General features: G+C 34.4%; 1 protein-coding gene across 1 annotated transcript; it reads left to right on the forward strand.

Moving 5' to 3' along the window:
• Positions 1-455: 455 nt before the first annotated feature.
• LOC123527431 (uncharacterized) lies at positions 456-18,425 on the forward strand. The gene is made up of 3 exons (XM_045306880.2): positions 456-1,476; positions 16,307-16,532; positions 17,455-18,425. Exons 1-3 carry the CDS (start codon positions 1,295-1,297, stop codon positions 17,587-17,589), a joined length of 543 nt encoding a protein of 180 aa, XP_045162815.2. The 5' UTR covers positions 456-1,294; the 3' UTR covers positions 17,590-18,425.
• The last annotated feature ends 214 nt before the right edge of the window (positions 18,426-18,639 follow it).

Raw genomic sequence — 18,639 nt, forward strand, 5'->3', positions numbered from 1 at the left:
GAATCACACTGAGGCTAGTTATATTTGTAACCAAACACAAAACCAGAATTACTAAATTTATTTCGTGTTTACACATGTATAGTGCATAATTATTTATTTCTGCCTAACGTGAAATTCGTGCACATCCGACTCCAAAATTGTTTATTTACACTGCTTCAATTTCCACATCCAGCTTCCACAAAAGTCGGAGTTAAATGTTGTAGAAATAAGTATTTGGTGATATTACAAAAGTTAGAAACACACAATAAAAGTGTGACATGGCAAATCAGAAGATCTAAAAAGAATGGGTTTTTTTTTTCTTGCAACTCAACTGACTTCACTGTACCGAAGCGTTCGTTTGTTTAAACGTTTGTGAACACTTATTCGCCTGGCGTATATACCTGGTGGATTGAAACGGATTTGCTAATTCAACCGATTCTTGTTTCTAATGTATAGAATTAGAGAGTATTCTAATGTATAGGCGTAGAGAGTATTCTGTACGAACGCGACAGTTTTGGATAAAACAATTTAGAAATATATGTTTATTAGCAAATATGTGTTTGCTTTAATTTCCTGAGATAAAGAATTGCATTTTAGACTTTGAGAACAAACTTGCATATTTATTTTCTGCATTCTAAACGCAAACCTAATAGTATGTATATTGCTATGAAACCAATGCGCATCAGTGCAACTGTTGTTATACAATCCGATATCCGTTACAGCTTATAACTACTTGCTAATGAGAAACAAATTGTTTAAACAATAGACTAAATTAGGTGTTGTGCGCAAATATTGGATAGCAGTAAGGCCGTTTCAAAGACCAGTTTGTTCTGACATCGGATAATATAATACAACACTTGTGAACTAGAAAAGGACTGTTGCGTGTATTAATAATGCAAAAAGTTTAAGGCATTTCATACACTGTGAGTGCTTTATAGGAAAAAATGAAACTGAAAAGTAAGACACTACGTGTTCTGATCAATATCGGGATGTAATTGGATATCTTACTTGCAGAAATACAATGATTACCCTGATTGTGGTTTAGAGGAATAATACATTTCAATCAGTCGGCTCACGGATTAAATTAAATTCCGAAAAACAAACCCAGAGCGGTAGTGAAGAAGATTGTTATGCTAATATATATTTAGCTCAAATAAAATTAATGCTAGAGCTATTGATATATTTTTTTTGCAGGTTATTTATGTAGATAAATATTCTGAGCGTCTAATGTTAACTAATTTTGAGATAAGTCTACATTCCATGTAGTATTTATTTCTAAAAGCATTGAAAAGTTCATAGACGTACTTTAAAGAAAATGGGTTTGTCGCACGGAAAAGTAATCGATGGAACAGAACACAAAATTAAACAGAATCCACTGGCTTTTAATCCAAACCAACCGGCACCAGAACTAACGCCGTATGAAGTCAAAATACTGAAAGAAATGTGGGAAATTCTGAAAGACAATATTTCAAAAGTTGGAGTTATAACGTTTGTGAGGTAAGACTATACATTTTAACTGATTTTGTATTGTTCTTTGTTTCTTGTCACTCTGTATATTATTCCCTGAAATACATCTATAATACCATAATACCAATCGTCCTATATTCTACACAAAGATATAATAAAAAACTAAACAAGAACAAAAAGCAAAAAAAAAAAAAAAAAGAAAAGAAAAAAAAAACAACAAAAAACAAAACAAAAAAACAACACACGAAACGTTACTGTAATGTTCTAATATTATACTTTGTATTACTAAACGATAGACAGAAAGATTTATAACCTAATATATAGAAAGTGACATCAAAATCTGTTGCAGTTCTAACAAAATGCATTTAGGTCAAATTGCTAAATCATATGTGTTTAATCACAACTTGTCCATTCAGAGATATTTATTCTAAAGTTTGAACTGTTATGTAAGGAAAACAGATATATACACTATTTGTATCAAGTTCTCTTAAAAGGCAGAGAATATTCAGTAAATAAAAGTTCATCAGTTTAGTATATTATAATTAAAGTGATTTTATTATATTAATTTGTTGTCATGAAAGACATTGCATACAAAATTCAGCTACAGACATTGAAGCGCATGACTGAGCTTGATATCCTCTCAGCTTTATCTGCTCAAAGATTTTGAATATTTCATAAGTAGAAGGAATTCTACTGATATAAGATAACCATATCTTGCATATACAATGGCTCATACATCACTAGCTCTGTCCAGAATTAAATGGGTATGATGAATTGAATTTTTTAAAATAAGACAACTTTATTTTTAGACCGTTGTTAATAGACTATCCTGTAAAATCTGTATCACGCTGAAAAGTTCTTCGGACATATTTAAAAGAGTTTTAAGGAAATCATGACGCCTTATAGCGAGAAGGTTATTTTTTGTTGCTGATATTTCAAGTCCATTTGAAATTGACCCATGAGTATTTGTTATACATGTATACATTAGTGTGAATAGTGCTCAATTTTCAAGCTGAAAATATGTTTACAAGCTGTCATGATAACATTTCCCTTTAAAAAATCCGTAGAATGCTGTTTCCATGGTTCTAAATGTTTATATATGTATATATGTGCACTTAAGTATTCGTAAAACAGAATATCAGCTAATCTGACTTTATTTGATCATTTTATACAAAACTGCGCCCCCCCCCCCCCACCCCCACAAAAAAAAGAAAAAAAAAGAAGAAAAGAAAGTGCTCGCTCTGTGTTTGTCTACATGCGTAACGAAATGAAATGCTCAACTTTTTTTTCCAGCTTGGCTCTACCTATTCTAAGTATTATACAAATTGTAATGCGATTTAGTTGTCATTATTGTGTGGTGGATTAACGTCGTTTTCCATATTTTTTTTCAGTCATATAAACGACGGCGTCTATTTTTAGCAGTGAGCACAATGCCCAACTTTATACGATATCAATCCTCAGGCACGCTAGGTATTGTGCTATTTAATTGACCTGTCAAAACATGTTCCCGGCTTTCCTGTTAATCTTTTATAGGCTCGAACAGAATATAATGAAAGCCGGGTCCATTTTTGACAGGTCAAATAAATAGGACAATACCGGCGATAATTTTAGTGCGGATATTTTATTCACTTGTCGAGAAGTCATGTTACTAACTATTCATTCGCGAATATGCGCTCAAACGTTTCAATGTTTAAAGTTCATGTTTTCAACAAATTTCAGTTAAAAACATCTACTGCTCATTTTCTAAGCTTAAATGCACAATATATAGTTTACTAAAGTTTTGTTTAAGATCACACTAACTCAATACACTGTTCTGCATACCGTGTTTTTCAACTAACATGGCCGGATGTCAAGGAAAATGAATTGCCACAATATTGTTTCTAATGTTGACAATGGTACGAGTCCCTGTTAATAGACATAAATATCCTTTCAACATAGCATATAACAGGCGATCAATTTTTGTATTTTACTTTTGCGGTTTATTTTTAGCTCACCAGAGCACAAAGTGCTCAGGGTGAGCTATTGTGATCGCTCACCGTCCGGCGTCCGTCCGTCCGGCGTCCGTCCGTCCGTCCGTCCGTCCGTCGTCCGTCCGTCCGTCCACACTTTCCTTTAAACAACATCTCCTCCTAAACCAACAGGCCAATTTTGATGAAACTTCACAGGGATGTTCCTTGGATGGTCTTCTCTAAAAATTGTTCAAAGAATTGGATTCCATGCAGAACTCTGGTTGCCATGGCAACCAAAAGGAAAAACTTTAAAAATCTTCTTCTCAAAAACCAGAAGCCCTAGAGCTTAGATATTTGGTGTGAAGCATTGCCTAGTGGACCTCTACCAAATTTGTTCAAATCATGACCCCGGGGTCAAAATTGACCCCGCCCCAGGGGTCACTTGATTTTACATAGAAAAATCTTAAAAAATCTTCTTCTCGAAAACCAGAAGCCCTAGACCTTAGATATTTGACATGTAGCATTGCCTAATGGACCTCTACTAAAGTTGTTCAAATCATGACCCCGGGGTCAAAATTGACCCCGCCCCAGGGGTCACTTGATTTTACATAGGAAAATCTTCAAAAATTTTCTAAAAATAAAGCAGAAGGCCTAGGTCTTAGGTATTTCACGTGTAGCATTGCCTAGTGGACCTCTACAAAATTTGTTCAAATCAGACCCCCGGGGTCAAAATTGACCCCGCCCCAGGGGTCACTTGATTTTACATAGGAAAACCTTAAAAAATCTTCTTCTCAAAAAGCAGAAGCCCTAGAGCTTAGATATTTGACATGTAGCATTGCCTAGTGGACCTCTACTAAAGTTGTTCAAGTCATGACCCCCGGGGTCAAAATTGACCGGCCCTAGGGGTCGCTTGATTTTACATATGAAAATCTTCAAAAATTTTCTTAAAATAAACCAGAAGGCCTAGAGCTTAGATATTTCACATGTAGCATTGCCTAGTGGATCTCTACAACATTTATTCAAATCATGACCCCAGGGTCAAAATTGACCCAGCCCCAGGGGTCACTTGATTTTACATAGGAAAATCTTCAAAAAATTTCTAAAAATAAACCAGAAGGCCTAGGTCTTAGATATTTGACATGTAGCATTGCCTAGTAGACCTCTACAAAATTTCTTCAAATCATGACCCCCGGGTTCAAATTGGCTCCGCCCCATGGGGTTACTTGATTGTACATAGAAAAATCTTCAATAGTTTCTAAAAATAAACCAGAAGGCCTTGAGCTTAGATATTCGACATGTAGCATTGCCTAGTGGACCTCTACAAAATTTGTTCAAATCTTGATCCCCCAGGGTCAAATTGACCCAGCCCCAGGGTTTACTTTATTGTACATTGGGAAATCTTCATAAATTTGCTTAAAATAAACCAGAAGGCCTAGATCTTAGATATTCGATATGTAATATTGCCTAGTCGACTTCTACAAACTTTATTCAAATCATGACCCCCGGGGTAAAATTGGCCCCGCCCCAGGGGTTACTTGATTGTACATTGGAAAATTTTCCAAAAAATTTCTAAAAATCATCAGTTTGACATTTGAAACATATTACTCTGGTGAGCGATCCAGGGTCATCATGACCCTCTTGTATACATTTTATCATCTGTAGCAGAAACAAAAACAGATCACAGAAACAAAAACATATCGCAAACAAACAAATACATTGTAAAACCTACATTAGAGACAGAAATTCCTTGTCAGCATGAACAAGTAAATATGCCTGGAAGCATTGTGTCAAACAGAAATCCCACAGGAGTCAGAGAAAAATATGGCAAATCTAGGACCGAGTCTAGGAAAACAATTAATCATTCCACTCCGTAAGCACAATTCTAAGGAACGTTTCGAACTCTCTCTCGATGCGACATTGTAGGTGATTATTTTGTATTTTGATATATAACTAATAATTTTGCATGACTTTATTATAAAATATAATTATTTAGATATGAAATGAAATGACAGATAGACCCTGTATTTGATGATAATTTTCCAAGACAGTTTGCAGAATGTGCCTGAAAATATAGTGTTCTTTCAAGACAACACGTCTAGTTACACATCTGAAACTAAAAAAGTCCTTTTTCAAAAACTACCGAGGAATGGATTCAACTGTCTCAAGAAAGCCTAAATAATAACGGTATATTGGGAGCCTTTACGAGACGATTAGAGCGGCACTAGAGGCTATAAGAGTGCTTAAAATAACCTTAAGTGAAATGAAAAATACTCGATCAATGTACCGTTTACGCAGCTTTGGCGTTCATTTATCTTAACATTCTAAATCGTGTACACTCATAATCCAAAATTTAACATTTCTTGAATAAAAACATAGATCTGGGTCGTTTCATGACAAAACCTGCAAACAGTGTATAAAATACTCGATTTTTTAATTTTGTTTTGGCTCAAGTTCACAAAGAAACTAGAAGCTAGTATATTGCAATTCACTTGCCTAAGGAAAATCAAATTCTTCCATATTTCAATGTTATGTATGTTGCAATGGCAACCGAAATTCCAAAGCACCAATGCCCCATGAAAATATGGAGGTGTATAGAGAAAAAGGTCCATGATGTAACTACAAAATGTAGTAGTGCAAGGTAAAGTTATTTTTCAGTAAATAATTTAAAACTGTTTCTAAAGATTGAAAGGTATAATGTTTGATTAATGATACGCATAGTTCGTCGCATAAATTACATGACAAATACACGCCGTACACGACGACGTCATCTTGCTTTCATGATATTCTCAACATCATGTCTCTAAATGTCTTCGGTGACTTACTTAAAAGCATTGCATGAATATCCGTTTGAAGCATAGAGTGTTACATAACAAATAATGTCAGACTCGCTTTGGTCGAGTCTGTTTATAAGAGGTAATGGGAAGTGCTACACCCTTCACGCCCCCACCCACCCTAGCATCGGCTTAAGCGGAACTCTATTACATAGATATTGAATGGTATCCATGATCCCAAAATATCAAATATTGTTGTTGCGATAGTCAATAAAATCTTGAAAGTATTGAATTAGTGAAGATAACTTCTTCAAATTTTCAGATTGGAAAGGTAAAAGAACGTTCTTACGAAGAAAGGCTCATTTGAGCCGCACCATGTAAACACCAACATAGTGCATTTGCGACCAGCATGGATCCAGACCAGCTGCGCATCCTCGCAGTCTGGTCAGGATCCATGTTGTTTGCTAATGGTTTCTCTAATTGCAATAGACTTTGAAAGCGAACAGCATGTATCTTGACCAGCCTGCGTCTGGATCCATGCTGGTCGCAAATGCACTATGTTGGTTTTCTCATGTTGCGCCTCATCTATGTTTTATAAGTTGAACACTTCTAAAATATTTATCCTATTTTTGCATGTATAAAGGCAAGTCTTGAAACAAGTTAGCTTAGCTAATATAGATGGTACGGCAAACATAAATGTAGTTATTTAGAAATATGTAAATGGGATAATGTTTCAACCACAAGCTTTAATACGCATTTTTTCTCAAAACTTTATTATTCATGTTTGCGTGAATAATTAGTAAACACTATATTAACGACATCTACAATATCAGATAATTCATAATAAACTCATAATTTTAGTAATTACATTTCCAAAATAAAGAATATCGCATTTTATACTAACATGATTAGTTCCTACTTATTTGTGAATAACCCATTTGGATACCTGTATAACACCAGATAATATTGAAAATACTCGTGTTAATCAGTCCAGATTAACCTATCTGAAAAAGAATTTGTTTGAAAATCTCTTAGCAACGAAAAGTTATTTCATTCTGAACGCAGTTTTATGAACTGCACGATTTGCCACTTATTATCTAGTTTTAACTAACTATTTGTTTTACCCTTAAGTCAAATTGTTTATGAGTATTCCAACTTTATGATTGAATTTACTTCTTGATGTTCATACGGTGGTTTGGAGTTTTGCGTCACAATACATGTAAACGCTTTACGAGCAATTAACGAAAAAAATTCTTCCTGATAAAAATAGCGGAATTCTGTCCAAAACATGAGATTTATTTTGATATCTCATTTATTATATATTTTTGTTCGTATTTGCACTGTTTGTACCTTCCAAACCATGACCGTCATCCACATTTGTATAAAAAAGTAAACAGCTGTTTCATGACATCGTTCTGGCGAGCAAAGCCTTCTATGGCCTCTTAATTAAAAATAAATCTGTCGAGGGTTTTTTTTTTTAAACTACAAATATGATTCTTACCCTATTTTGCGACAAAGAAGGTTAAAACTGTGAAAAATCACTGATTGTAGCTCACAATTAATATGTCATAGCGGTGTACCGGAATAGAAAACCACATACAGCAGGCAAATATGACTGGTGTCGGCAAGGAGACAGATAATAATGATCCTTGATATCGTGTTAGAATCGAAATCACCATAGACGTCGAAAAAAAAAGCGACAACAACAACAAATAAAAAAACCCTGATCTTTGCGCTTAATTAAAATATAAATAGGTTCTAAATATGACTCTATATTTGCCTTTCTACAGACACTTAACACTTATAGCCATTGATACACGTTATGACTCCATATCACTTACACATTCTCAATTACATAAATGCACGCTTATCACAGAGCGTGCAGTAATGTAATTGAGAATGTGTAAGTGATATGGAGTCGTAAATGTATTTTGACGAGCTTAATTTGACAGATGACACTTTAAAGATACCTGAAAATTGAACCATTGTCACACATGGGAACATCTTGGAGACAGTGTGTCGTTTTGCTTTTGATTGTGAGAAAGTACATTCTTCGCTGCAGTCTTACGATCTTATGTAACAGTAAACTGCATATTATTATACCACGTACATGATAGAGATACGAGGGGTGTTCCAAAAGTAATGTCACTTGCATCGGTTCTCCTATACTGCAAATGTCCTGACCATTTAACTTCCTCTGCCCGTCAAAATACTCTCCGTCAGCCTGAATACACCTTTTGGGCCGATCAATCCACTTTTTGAAGCATTAGTTTATACATACAGTGTGATTTATTTTAGGTCGATTGTGAAGGAAGTTCTACAACTTATATTAACCACTGCCGACACCTCATTCCTGATGGAATCCATCGCCATAAGGATATGAAAAGCATTGTTCATACTCTTCTATGGGAACACCTATCAGATACTGATAAACTACAAATCCAAGGGCATGTCTCGATTTGTATTTCTTTCCAGACATATGATATTTAAGTTAGGGAAACATAAAATAGTCGCAGGGGGCCAGGTCCGGCGAAAACGGAAGGTGTGAAAGGACGGTAACCTTCTCTGACTCCACAAACGCAGTCACAATGCGTGCCTTGTGAGCGCGTGCATTATCGTGCAAAAGTTTGAGGTACTTAAGTCCTGTTTTTGGGCGGCGACTTCTGTTTGTAGAAGTTCTTTAATTTTCTTAGAATAACATTTTTATAGAATTTTCCTGTGACCGCACTGTCTTTTGGCACCGGAATTTGAATGATTGGACTCTTATTTAAGTGAAAAAATTACATACAAAACCTTCTTCACCGTCCGTATTCGTTCGGCAGTACTTGGGCATCTCGCATTTTGGTGGCCCAAATTCGGTTGGAACACTTCCGCTTTGGTTCAAAATAATAAACCCACTTCTCATCACTAACAACTATATTGTCAAAAAGCTTTTTGCTGTATTTTTGTTACATGTTCAGAAGTTTTTTGCCATTGTTACCCGTGTCCTCTTTTGTTCATCTGTTAACAAATGGGGTATCCATTTGCATTTATTTTTCTAAGTTTTAGGTGTTTCTTCAAAATTCCACGAACTCGTGCTAACGACATGTGTCATTCGGGCCATTTGCTTACATCTTTGTTTTAGCAAATTGCGTTTTATTTCGATGCTACCTTCCGACGCATAATTGTTACAGGACATCCTGTGCGAGCAGCATCTTTGAATTGCTGCTGTCCGGTCCTAAATTTAGCTACCCAGCTTCTAATAGTCCTGTGAGACATTTGACCCTCCCCATAAATGTCGCACACCTCACGGTGAATATCTACAGGCCTCATACCGTATAGTGACATACCTTTCATGTAGGCCCTAATTTCAAGCACATTTTCAACTCTTTTCCCAGTCATTTTGTGTAAAGTGTAATGAATACGCTATTATGTTACGATTCATTGATCATTGATGATCGACACGAGGTTGTTTAGTATACACGTACATGGCACGATTTCGGCGAAATAAAACACAAATGACATTATTTTTGGATCACCCCTCAGTGACAGTTCAGTGGCAGAATAAATAGCTTTTCCAGCGCCCAGTTATCAAGTTTGACAATATAACGTCATAATTGTGACGTCAAAATACAAACAGTAATTTTATTGCATAATAAAGTCACACTTTCAATCTTCTCTATTTAACTAGAAATAAAATAAATAAGAATGTAGGTCTAATAGAATTCAGTATTTAACATTTTGGTTTAACCTTTGTTTCAAATGAAAATTAAATCTCTATGAGGACCCCTTGAAAGCATATAATTATAGCCAGCAATGTAACATCAAACTAAGTTTAATTGAGTTTAATATAAATGATAATGAATTTGGCAACGCCACTCTCGCTCTCTATAAACGTTAGAAAAGGACTCCATGATCGCTAAGAGCCAAATGCATTAACAGTTACAATATCAGTATGCAATCCAATACATATATCGAGACAAGTAATAGAAAGAGCATTGAAACTCGAGGGTAAACGATTTGTACGAGGGGGCGTAGCCCCCGAGTATAAATCGTTTACTCGAGAGTTTTAATGTTCTTTCTGTTTTGTATCATAGTCATCCATATATGGTAGTTCAGTAGGCGTTCCACATTGCCATATACAGCAGTTCAGTGAGTACTTAAAATCCTTGCTTTATAAATGTGTAAAGCTCAGGTAAAATAAACCAATGCGAGCGCAGAAAATCAATAAAATGCACGTCGCTGTCTGCTGTTAGAGACACGCCCATACACGCTGGCATATTTTCCTATCCAACAGTGCGGTGACTGGCGTGCGGGTATTTAATACCTGCACACTTTTAGTTACCGCACCCTGCGCTCAGTGTATACGATTTACCTGCACCAAATTTGTGAAGAAAAAACACCGAGCTATGATACAATGTGCAAAAACTGCATTTGAACTGATCTGATATCAACCTTTAGCCTGCTGCCGGCAAGTGATTCTGCCTTTACGGTCAGTGCAGAACAAGATCAACCTGTACATCCATGAAGGCTGATCTTGGTCTGCACTGTTCGCTATTCAGCCGAATAACTCTTTGAATAGTAAGTTGTACTGCCCAAATTGAACGACAGACCAGTCCATTTTAGAAGTTCAGCAGAGTGAAGGTTAAAGACTTTACAACAGGAGGATAGTATACGACCTAAGTTAACGTGATGATCATTATCAAGAGAAGGAAGTTGTTTGTTTCATTCCAAGTGAAAAAAAAAAAAAAAAAAAAAAAAAAAAAAAAAACAGCTGGAAGAAACAAATATCAAATGAAACTGCAAAAGAATAATCCCCCAATTTCGTTTTGTTATATAAATAAGATATTTCGGATTACTTGTAATGCCGCTACGACTAATGAACTGATCTAATGTTTCAATAACAGTAAAATGTGGAGCAAAAATATCGTCTTTGTAAGTGTCTGTCTTGTTTGAGATTCGTAGAATTATCTATATGTAATTTAAAAAGCAAAGCGATAGTGTGTGAAAATGAATTCGTTATTAAATTAATCCGTACGTAAAAGTACATGTGCATGTAGACACTCGATTTAGATGCGTCTTACGTACAGGTTCGTCGCATTCCTCATTGATAATTTTGTATAATTTTTGTGACTATACTATACTACTTGTGGTACCGCATATGAAGAAATTCCCGTTGTTAGAATATATCATTTATCATCATAAAACAAAGAATATGGAAATTTTCAATATGATTGACAATGTTATTTAGGAGACAGTAAACTTAGCTTGAAGAATAGTCATTACCACACATGCCATTCTTCAGTAATTAAAATTTCACGCATCTAAACTCCCATTACCACCAAAATAGTCACATATCTGATAGTTACATATTATCTGATCTTATTGATCGTATTGATCTACAAGTGCTGGGTTACTATAAAAATGAACAGCAAATTAGCAATGCCTGAAAACTATTAGACATACATGCATTGAAATATGTTCAATAGACTGGCCATCAATTACAAATGTTGAGCTAAAATCGTTCTTCATTGACGAGAAAAGTATCAAATGCATATGCTCACATGTATCACACTGCCAAAGTACTAAAAAACGTTTAAAAATTGTTTTCCCTTTCTGTTTCGATAACTAAATAATTTGAAATAAGACACAATTGTGTTACTTTTGATGCAAGTAGTTTTCAGATCATTTCACATACATGGTTAAATGCCAAAGTTTTATATTTTGTTGATATACCATTAGTCAGTAATTATTTTGTATTTTTGACATCTATCTTTATATTCGTTAATCTGTTATTTAGTAGGGAAAGTAGCCCTGTAATAAAACTTGATATTCTGCAGAGACAGTATGATAACTATGGATTGTAAATTGTATGGAGTACAGTCAGTATATTTAATTAGTACCTAATCTAGAAATATTATGTATCAAACTGTGATTTTGTCGTTGAATTTAGAATTCAGATTTGAAGGAAGTACGTCACGAGGGCGTTGCCCGTGTGAATTGAAAATACGAAACGACAAGCAATGATTTTATTCCTGAGAATATTCCTGTTTGAGATTAATACTTCAATTCTAGCGCAAAGTCAAGAATAACTGTCTTCATACTTGATAAAAATCCACCAAATAAATTTGAAATATTTGCCTGTTATTGATTTCCAGCTTGCCGCTATGGCTTTGTTTTACGCTGGAACGTTATAATTGTCACGCTCAGACTTTGATTTTGTTGCATAATTACGTCAAACTTTACGCCGCATTAGAGCTGTAGAAAAGATATTATAAATACAATTTATTAAGACTGAAATTGTCAATCAAGATGGTTCGAATGCCAGTTGTACATTATACGCATACTGCATTCAAGTTGACGTAGGCGTCAAAGTGCACACAATTTCAAGATGAAGTCAAGTAGTACTTAAATGAAATCGTTAACTTGTGGTTGTTCATGAGTAGATGCCAGGCGTTCATTTGTTATGTTGTTGGAAAATCAACTGTAACAGCGTTTGTTAACACTCGAAAATACACTTCTTGTACAAAAGGATTACTTTTGAAGTTTGAATGACCTCGTATTCTCGTCATCTGTTTCAATTAATAATTAATAACATAACCTGTTTGTCACACGAAAATCGTTGCTGTAATAAATGATTAAAAATGAAAAAAAACATATCATTAATGAAAACGAGGTGTCCAATTAAGGTTACCATTTGACAAAACATTACAAGTATTGATCATAAATGACGTCATAATCCCAATTAAAGTTAAACATTTAATTAGATGTTTGTCATTTCTCCGTCCCGTATTACGGTACATATTTTTTTAAAACAACGAAAACGACCAAAGCGTTCGAATTCCATAGAATTTTGTTATACTTTTCTTTCTTTATGAGCATTTGCCTGAGAACCAATTTTAACAATAAAATATATAAACCCATATATACTCTTCATAAAGGAAAGTTCTATTTGCGTTGCTGATCGATGATGAACTTCACAAATCTTTCAGTCTCGTTCCCTTTTTTTTCTTTGGAAATGTTGCGCAAAAGCAGATCTCTACTATAAACGGACCGCCGATTAGCATTTAGTTACCTTGATTTTGTTTTTCATTTACAGTGGCACAATCGATTATACGGAAGACTAATTTGTTTTGTCTATCTAAGGAAGTCTTTTGTCAACAACAACCTGTTTGACGCGATCCTATTTCAGTTTTGCCCTACATTAATTATTCAGTATTTACTGCTATGGGACTGAATTTACTTGGGTTATGATCAATAGACCCATAATGCTTACTTAAAAGAAAAGAAAAGTATCTGTTATATTTCGATCTTCTCAGATCGTTCAGCACGACTTGTCGTGGTACTGTTTAGATTCTCAGCTTGGTCATTTCGGCCTGGGTGTTTCCAATATTCCCGCTTTCATAGCCTTGGATATTGTATAATTACCCCCTTGATATGGTGCCTGCTTTTTAATTTTGTCTTTTGGTTGTCCCTGTGATATGCAGGCTCCATAACCTCAGATCCTCTTTATAAATTCCAGTTTGTTTAGTTCTGCCGTCGTTTTCTCGTTTAGGGCAAACCCATTATTTTAACTGAGTAACATATAGCGCTTTTCATTGAGTTACACAATTACACGCTAGTGTATCATTGAAGGTTCCATGTGCACCGCCGTATGAACACATCTGCAGATGTTTCTAAAATGTATTTTGTACTTGTAGCATGTATAAATGTTGAGGTCTGCTCAACCCGGGGCTAGAGGGCGTGGACGGTAGAATCCATACCTACTACGGTCCATGAACAGGCTCAATCAAACCGAGTCTGCAGCATTTTTTCGTTTTTGTCCTTTTTTGACCTGTGAAGTCACCACTACCAATATTGACATATTGATATTACATGTGTCCGGAAACTGATCCTGTCCGGAAAAAGGTTCCCAACCAGTACATGATAATATGCACTGTATATCACTCATAATTCATCTATTCTTTCCTATTTATTTTAATTATTGATGTCAATAAGCAAATATTGGTTTTATGTTAAACTTTATATTAGATTTATTTAATTTTACTTTTTGAGTAAGTAGCTGTTCTAGTCTCTACCATGAGTAATCAAGTTTACACCTGCTTGTTATTTGGAGTGGTTTTTTTCTTCCTTTTTATTCTCTCTTTCTCCTAGATTCAAATTCCTAGTCCCATATTGGAAATGCTTTATTGTTTAATGATAGGGAATAACAAACTCACCTACTGTGAATATTCCTTCATATAATATCAAGAGAATAAGAATGGGAGAAAAAAAATATATCCATGAATCACACACTACTCATGACAATTATGCCAACCGAAGCGCACATGTTGACACAGTTACACGTCAGGGTCAAAACTTATAGTCTATTTCAATAGAATTTTAAGTACTATATAGTCTTTTTCAGAAATTATAATTCGGTCACAGTATAGGTAATTTCAAATATTACCGTGATTGCGGGATAATTGTAGTAACATTTCCCCATCCCTTTCTTTTTTTGTTGGTCCACTCACTTTTGCTTTATATATATACATATATATTTTGTAATTTAATCATCTTTCTGAATGATTTACAAAACAACAACCATGATAAAATTATATATGCTATTTGACTTCGTACATGCTTATATCACCATGTCATGTTGAATTGAATTGAATATTATTTTTGCTTTGTATACTCAAATAACTGTTATGTACAAGTTCCGAGGTAATAAAGGTATGTTCTGTTCTGTTCTGTTCTGACAAGGATTCAATGTAAGCCTTAAAATACTCATAAATATGAATAAGCGGTTTTGACATTAGTAAACAGAATAATGATCAATATCCTTATAAAAATACACTGTGATAATAGATTTTGTAAATATACACTCGAAGTACTTAAAAATCTTTTGTATCGATATGTGAACTGTGTCATCCTAAACATACATGTATATTGCCCAACCAACGCTCAGATTCTATGAGAGAATTCGTGTAAACACGTCAAATAAACTGCTTATGGATGTTTCCAAATGCGATAAAATATTACAGGCTAGCGGATCCAAGTCATTGCTCCATTCCATAAAACATCTGGAGGAACGGTTTAATTGAAGTTTGAAATACGGACAACAAGTCAATAAAAAAGCTGTAAATGAAAACAGTGAGCAAAACATGTTAAACCGCATCCAACACCTTCCGAAACTCCAAGGATTATAAACTAAACGTCTTTGCTAAGAAATATGGCACGATTCAGTTACAACCATATCTCACAGCAGGATTAACTAAATCAGCAACTAAGCATTTAACCGCGATAAGGATATCCATAAATTAAAACTAGAAATAGGTAGATATACGAGGGCCAAGACACCAAGGTCAGAAAAGCTTTGCTCTGTCTGTAACAAAGCTATAGACGAAATGCATTTTTTTTACTTGATTGCAGGACAGTTACCACAGCGAACAGTTATTTGATTCCTTAAATCTCGCTTGTTCATGTTTATTTTTTGTATGTGCTCGTTAACCATGTTATACTAATGGTATGCTAATGTTGTTTGTTCAGTATATGCCCTGGAAAACATTGTTGTGTGTATCACTTTAGTTCCAATAAACAATTTGGTTGTTTGTTTGTTTTGTTTATATTGCTAATATCAGTAGACTTCATTTTGTCCCTTAATATTTTGTACACGTAAATTTCGTGAAAACTTGTATCAGAATATACTTCTACAACTTTTTAAAGTTTATTTTCTTTTATTCTGTATAGTGGTGTTGTTATAAATTTTCTTGTCTTGCTGAATCATGGAATCCTTTCAGTGTTACTGCATAATATAGTCGTCCTTCAGCCAGTGGTAGGTGACGTCAGGAGTCTTACACATTTCTTTTACTTCTTATAAACAGAGAACAATAAATCAAACCTGCTTTAAGTTTGTCTGATTGCGTTCAGTCTTTCCAAATGATCTTGCTAAAAAGAAAATAATGCATGTGATTTCAAAATTATATTGGTTAAATAAAATGCAGTTAAGTTATGTTATAAACAAGGAGTACAGATGATTCAGTCACGGTTCAAAGATAACTGATACATTTGCATAAGCCTCTTACAACGTTAAAATGCTGAACATTTGACCAACGTTTTCCATTATATGCTACTCTGGTTCGTATCAACACCTACTTATTATTTCTTTATTTGTTTCAGTTTGTTTGAGACTCATCCCGAAGTTCATGATGTATTTATGTCTTTCCGGACGAAGAACACCTCTGATCTTGAGTACAACCACATCCTTCGTAAGCATGCTCTAAGAGTTATGGGAACAGTTGACAAGTGTATTTATAGACTGGACAATCGCGAGAAATTGCGAGATCTGATGATGGATCTTGGGATACGGCACCAGACCTACTCAATTAAAATAGAGTACATCGACGTAAGTACAATTTCATTCAGAGGACGTACCAACGTGACGGTTTAACAAGATTTTGTCAGAATAATCATTTTCGTATTGTCAAATATCAAAATAATATGTACATGTTATCTTTGTACTCTAAGTCCAAAAACTAGTTATGTTAAAATTATCATGTAATAAAATATTCAGTTTAAAACATACGTTTTTATTTTGGCCTATAAAGCATAAATTGTATTAGCCTTCGGTCTCGTGGTTATACAACAGATAGGGGCTCTATTGTTAATTGACAATTTTAATTCACGGTCACCTTAATATGTTTTATGTTGTATTATCAAAAGACCCTATCGTTTGCTTGGAAATTAAATACCGTGAGAAATAAATGTTTGTATTGATCGATCGATGATTTTTCTTTGGATTGACGATATTTAAAAAAACAGGAACTGTACTTGTATTGATGGCGAATTACAATTGAATATAAGGATTGAATGCTGTTTTCCAAATCATCATAGAATTGCTGGCGCGAATTATGGATTTGCAAGAAGTCAAAATATGGTTAAGCGATTAGAAGAAGTAGCATTTAAGTAATATCGAACTAATGTATCTGGTTTATTTCACACTAACGACTACAAACGTGTGATTAATTACTTTTTTGTTATTATTAATTATTGTTTTGCACACATTCTTAATATCTTGTGATGGCGGATATAACACAATACGCTTAGGATAAAGTGTTTTATACAGCGTCTGTGCTGCTACCACCAATGTCCCAAGCTGGGAACCATCTGTCAACCCCTGTTTCGCCCTTTTCATCCTAGGACAGGCTCGAAATGGTAGGGCAGTAATATTGGCCAAACATTTCATTTGTTCGATAAGAGACAAGGTACTTTGAGTGGACCAAATCATAAATAATGTAATAAAGATTTTATACATTCTTGCGTTTCAGTTGATGGGTCCACAGTTTATATCGTCCATCAAACCTCATCTAGAAAACATGTGGACAGAAGAACATGGACGAGCTTGGGAGAATCTCTTTCAGCTTATGTGTTATCACATGAAGAAAGGCATGTGTAGTATATGACGCACGTCAAAGCAATGAGTAGTGGAAAGCTTTTGGATATATACTGTGCAATCACTTCACTGGCAGGAACATACCGATATGTGTCTTTTGAGAAACATAGCAGTCTGTGCTAACCTAAAAGGAAACAAATCGTAATATGTTTAGTGTGCTTTAGCGAGAACCATTGGTAGCTTGAAGCACTTTAATCGAAAACTTCTGATATACATAAAGTTGTTATTTAATGTACATTTCAGATAGAAGACTATTTTTGTTGAACAAAATATTTTGTACGTGCATTGTGTTCGAATTTATGTGAGAGTAGCCGTCCTCTAAACATGTTTTATTCTGAAGGATGCTATTCAAGTTAAATCAGCTCGCGAATGTGATTAAAGTTAAATATTTGAAAAGTATTACAGACATACTTTTTTTGAACACAGTACGCAGTAAAGAACACGTATTTAGTGATACAAACGATAATATTGTATTGGAGGAATATGATACGATTGTACTGGACATCTGTGTTTTTCTTTAAATACAGTCTATATCATTCCAAGGAAGAGCTTTTGATATATGCAGAGAAACAGTATAACTGAATTATTTTAAGAAGATATAAATACTTTTTAAAGAATAACATGACAGGAGTAATTTATAAACAGTGCAGACTGATCTATTTTTTCACGTAGAAGGACAGTCTCGGCGGAAATGCTATTGCAAGAAAATTAAATATCGTCCTCAACACAAATATATTGTTTAGCTTAAACGGTTTATTTGATGTATATGATTGATAATATTACGTAGAGTTATTTTGTGAGATGTCCTTTTGATTAAACAAAATATATTTGAAATATATATTTTTACTCAAATCTGGGATCGATGTTTATCAAACAACAAAGTTACATTATATACGGTGTCAAATACTTCATAAATCTTTTTCATTAGGTCAGTCATAATTTCCAACATAGTCAAGCCATTTAACTTCATTCCCATAAAACAAAAGATAAAACATAAATAGTAATTATATGAACTTGCATAAAACCTACATGTATCTCATTTTCTGAAAGCCCCATTGGG

The sequence above is a fragment of the Mercenaria mercenaria genome, chromosome 14, assembly GCF_021730395.1.
Source record: "Mercenaria mercenaria strain notata chromosome 14, MADL_Memer_1, whole genome shotgun sequence".
NCBI classification, from domain to species: domain Eukaryota; kingdom Metazoa; phylum Mollusca; class Bivalvia; order Venerida; family Veneridae; genus Mercenaria; species Mercenaria mercenaria.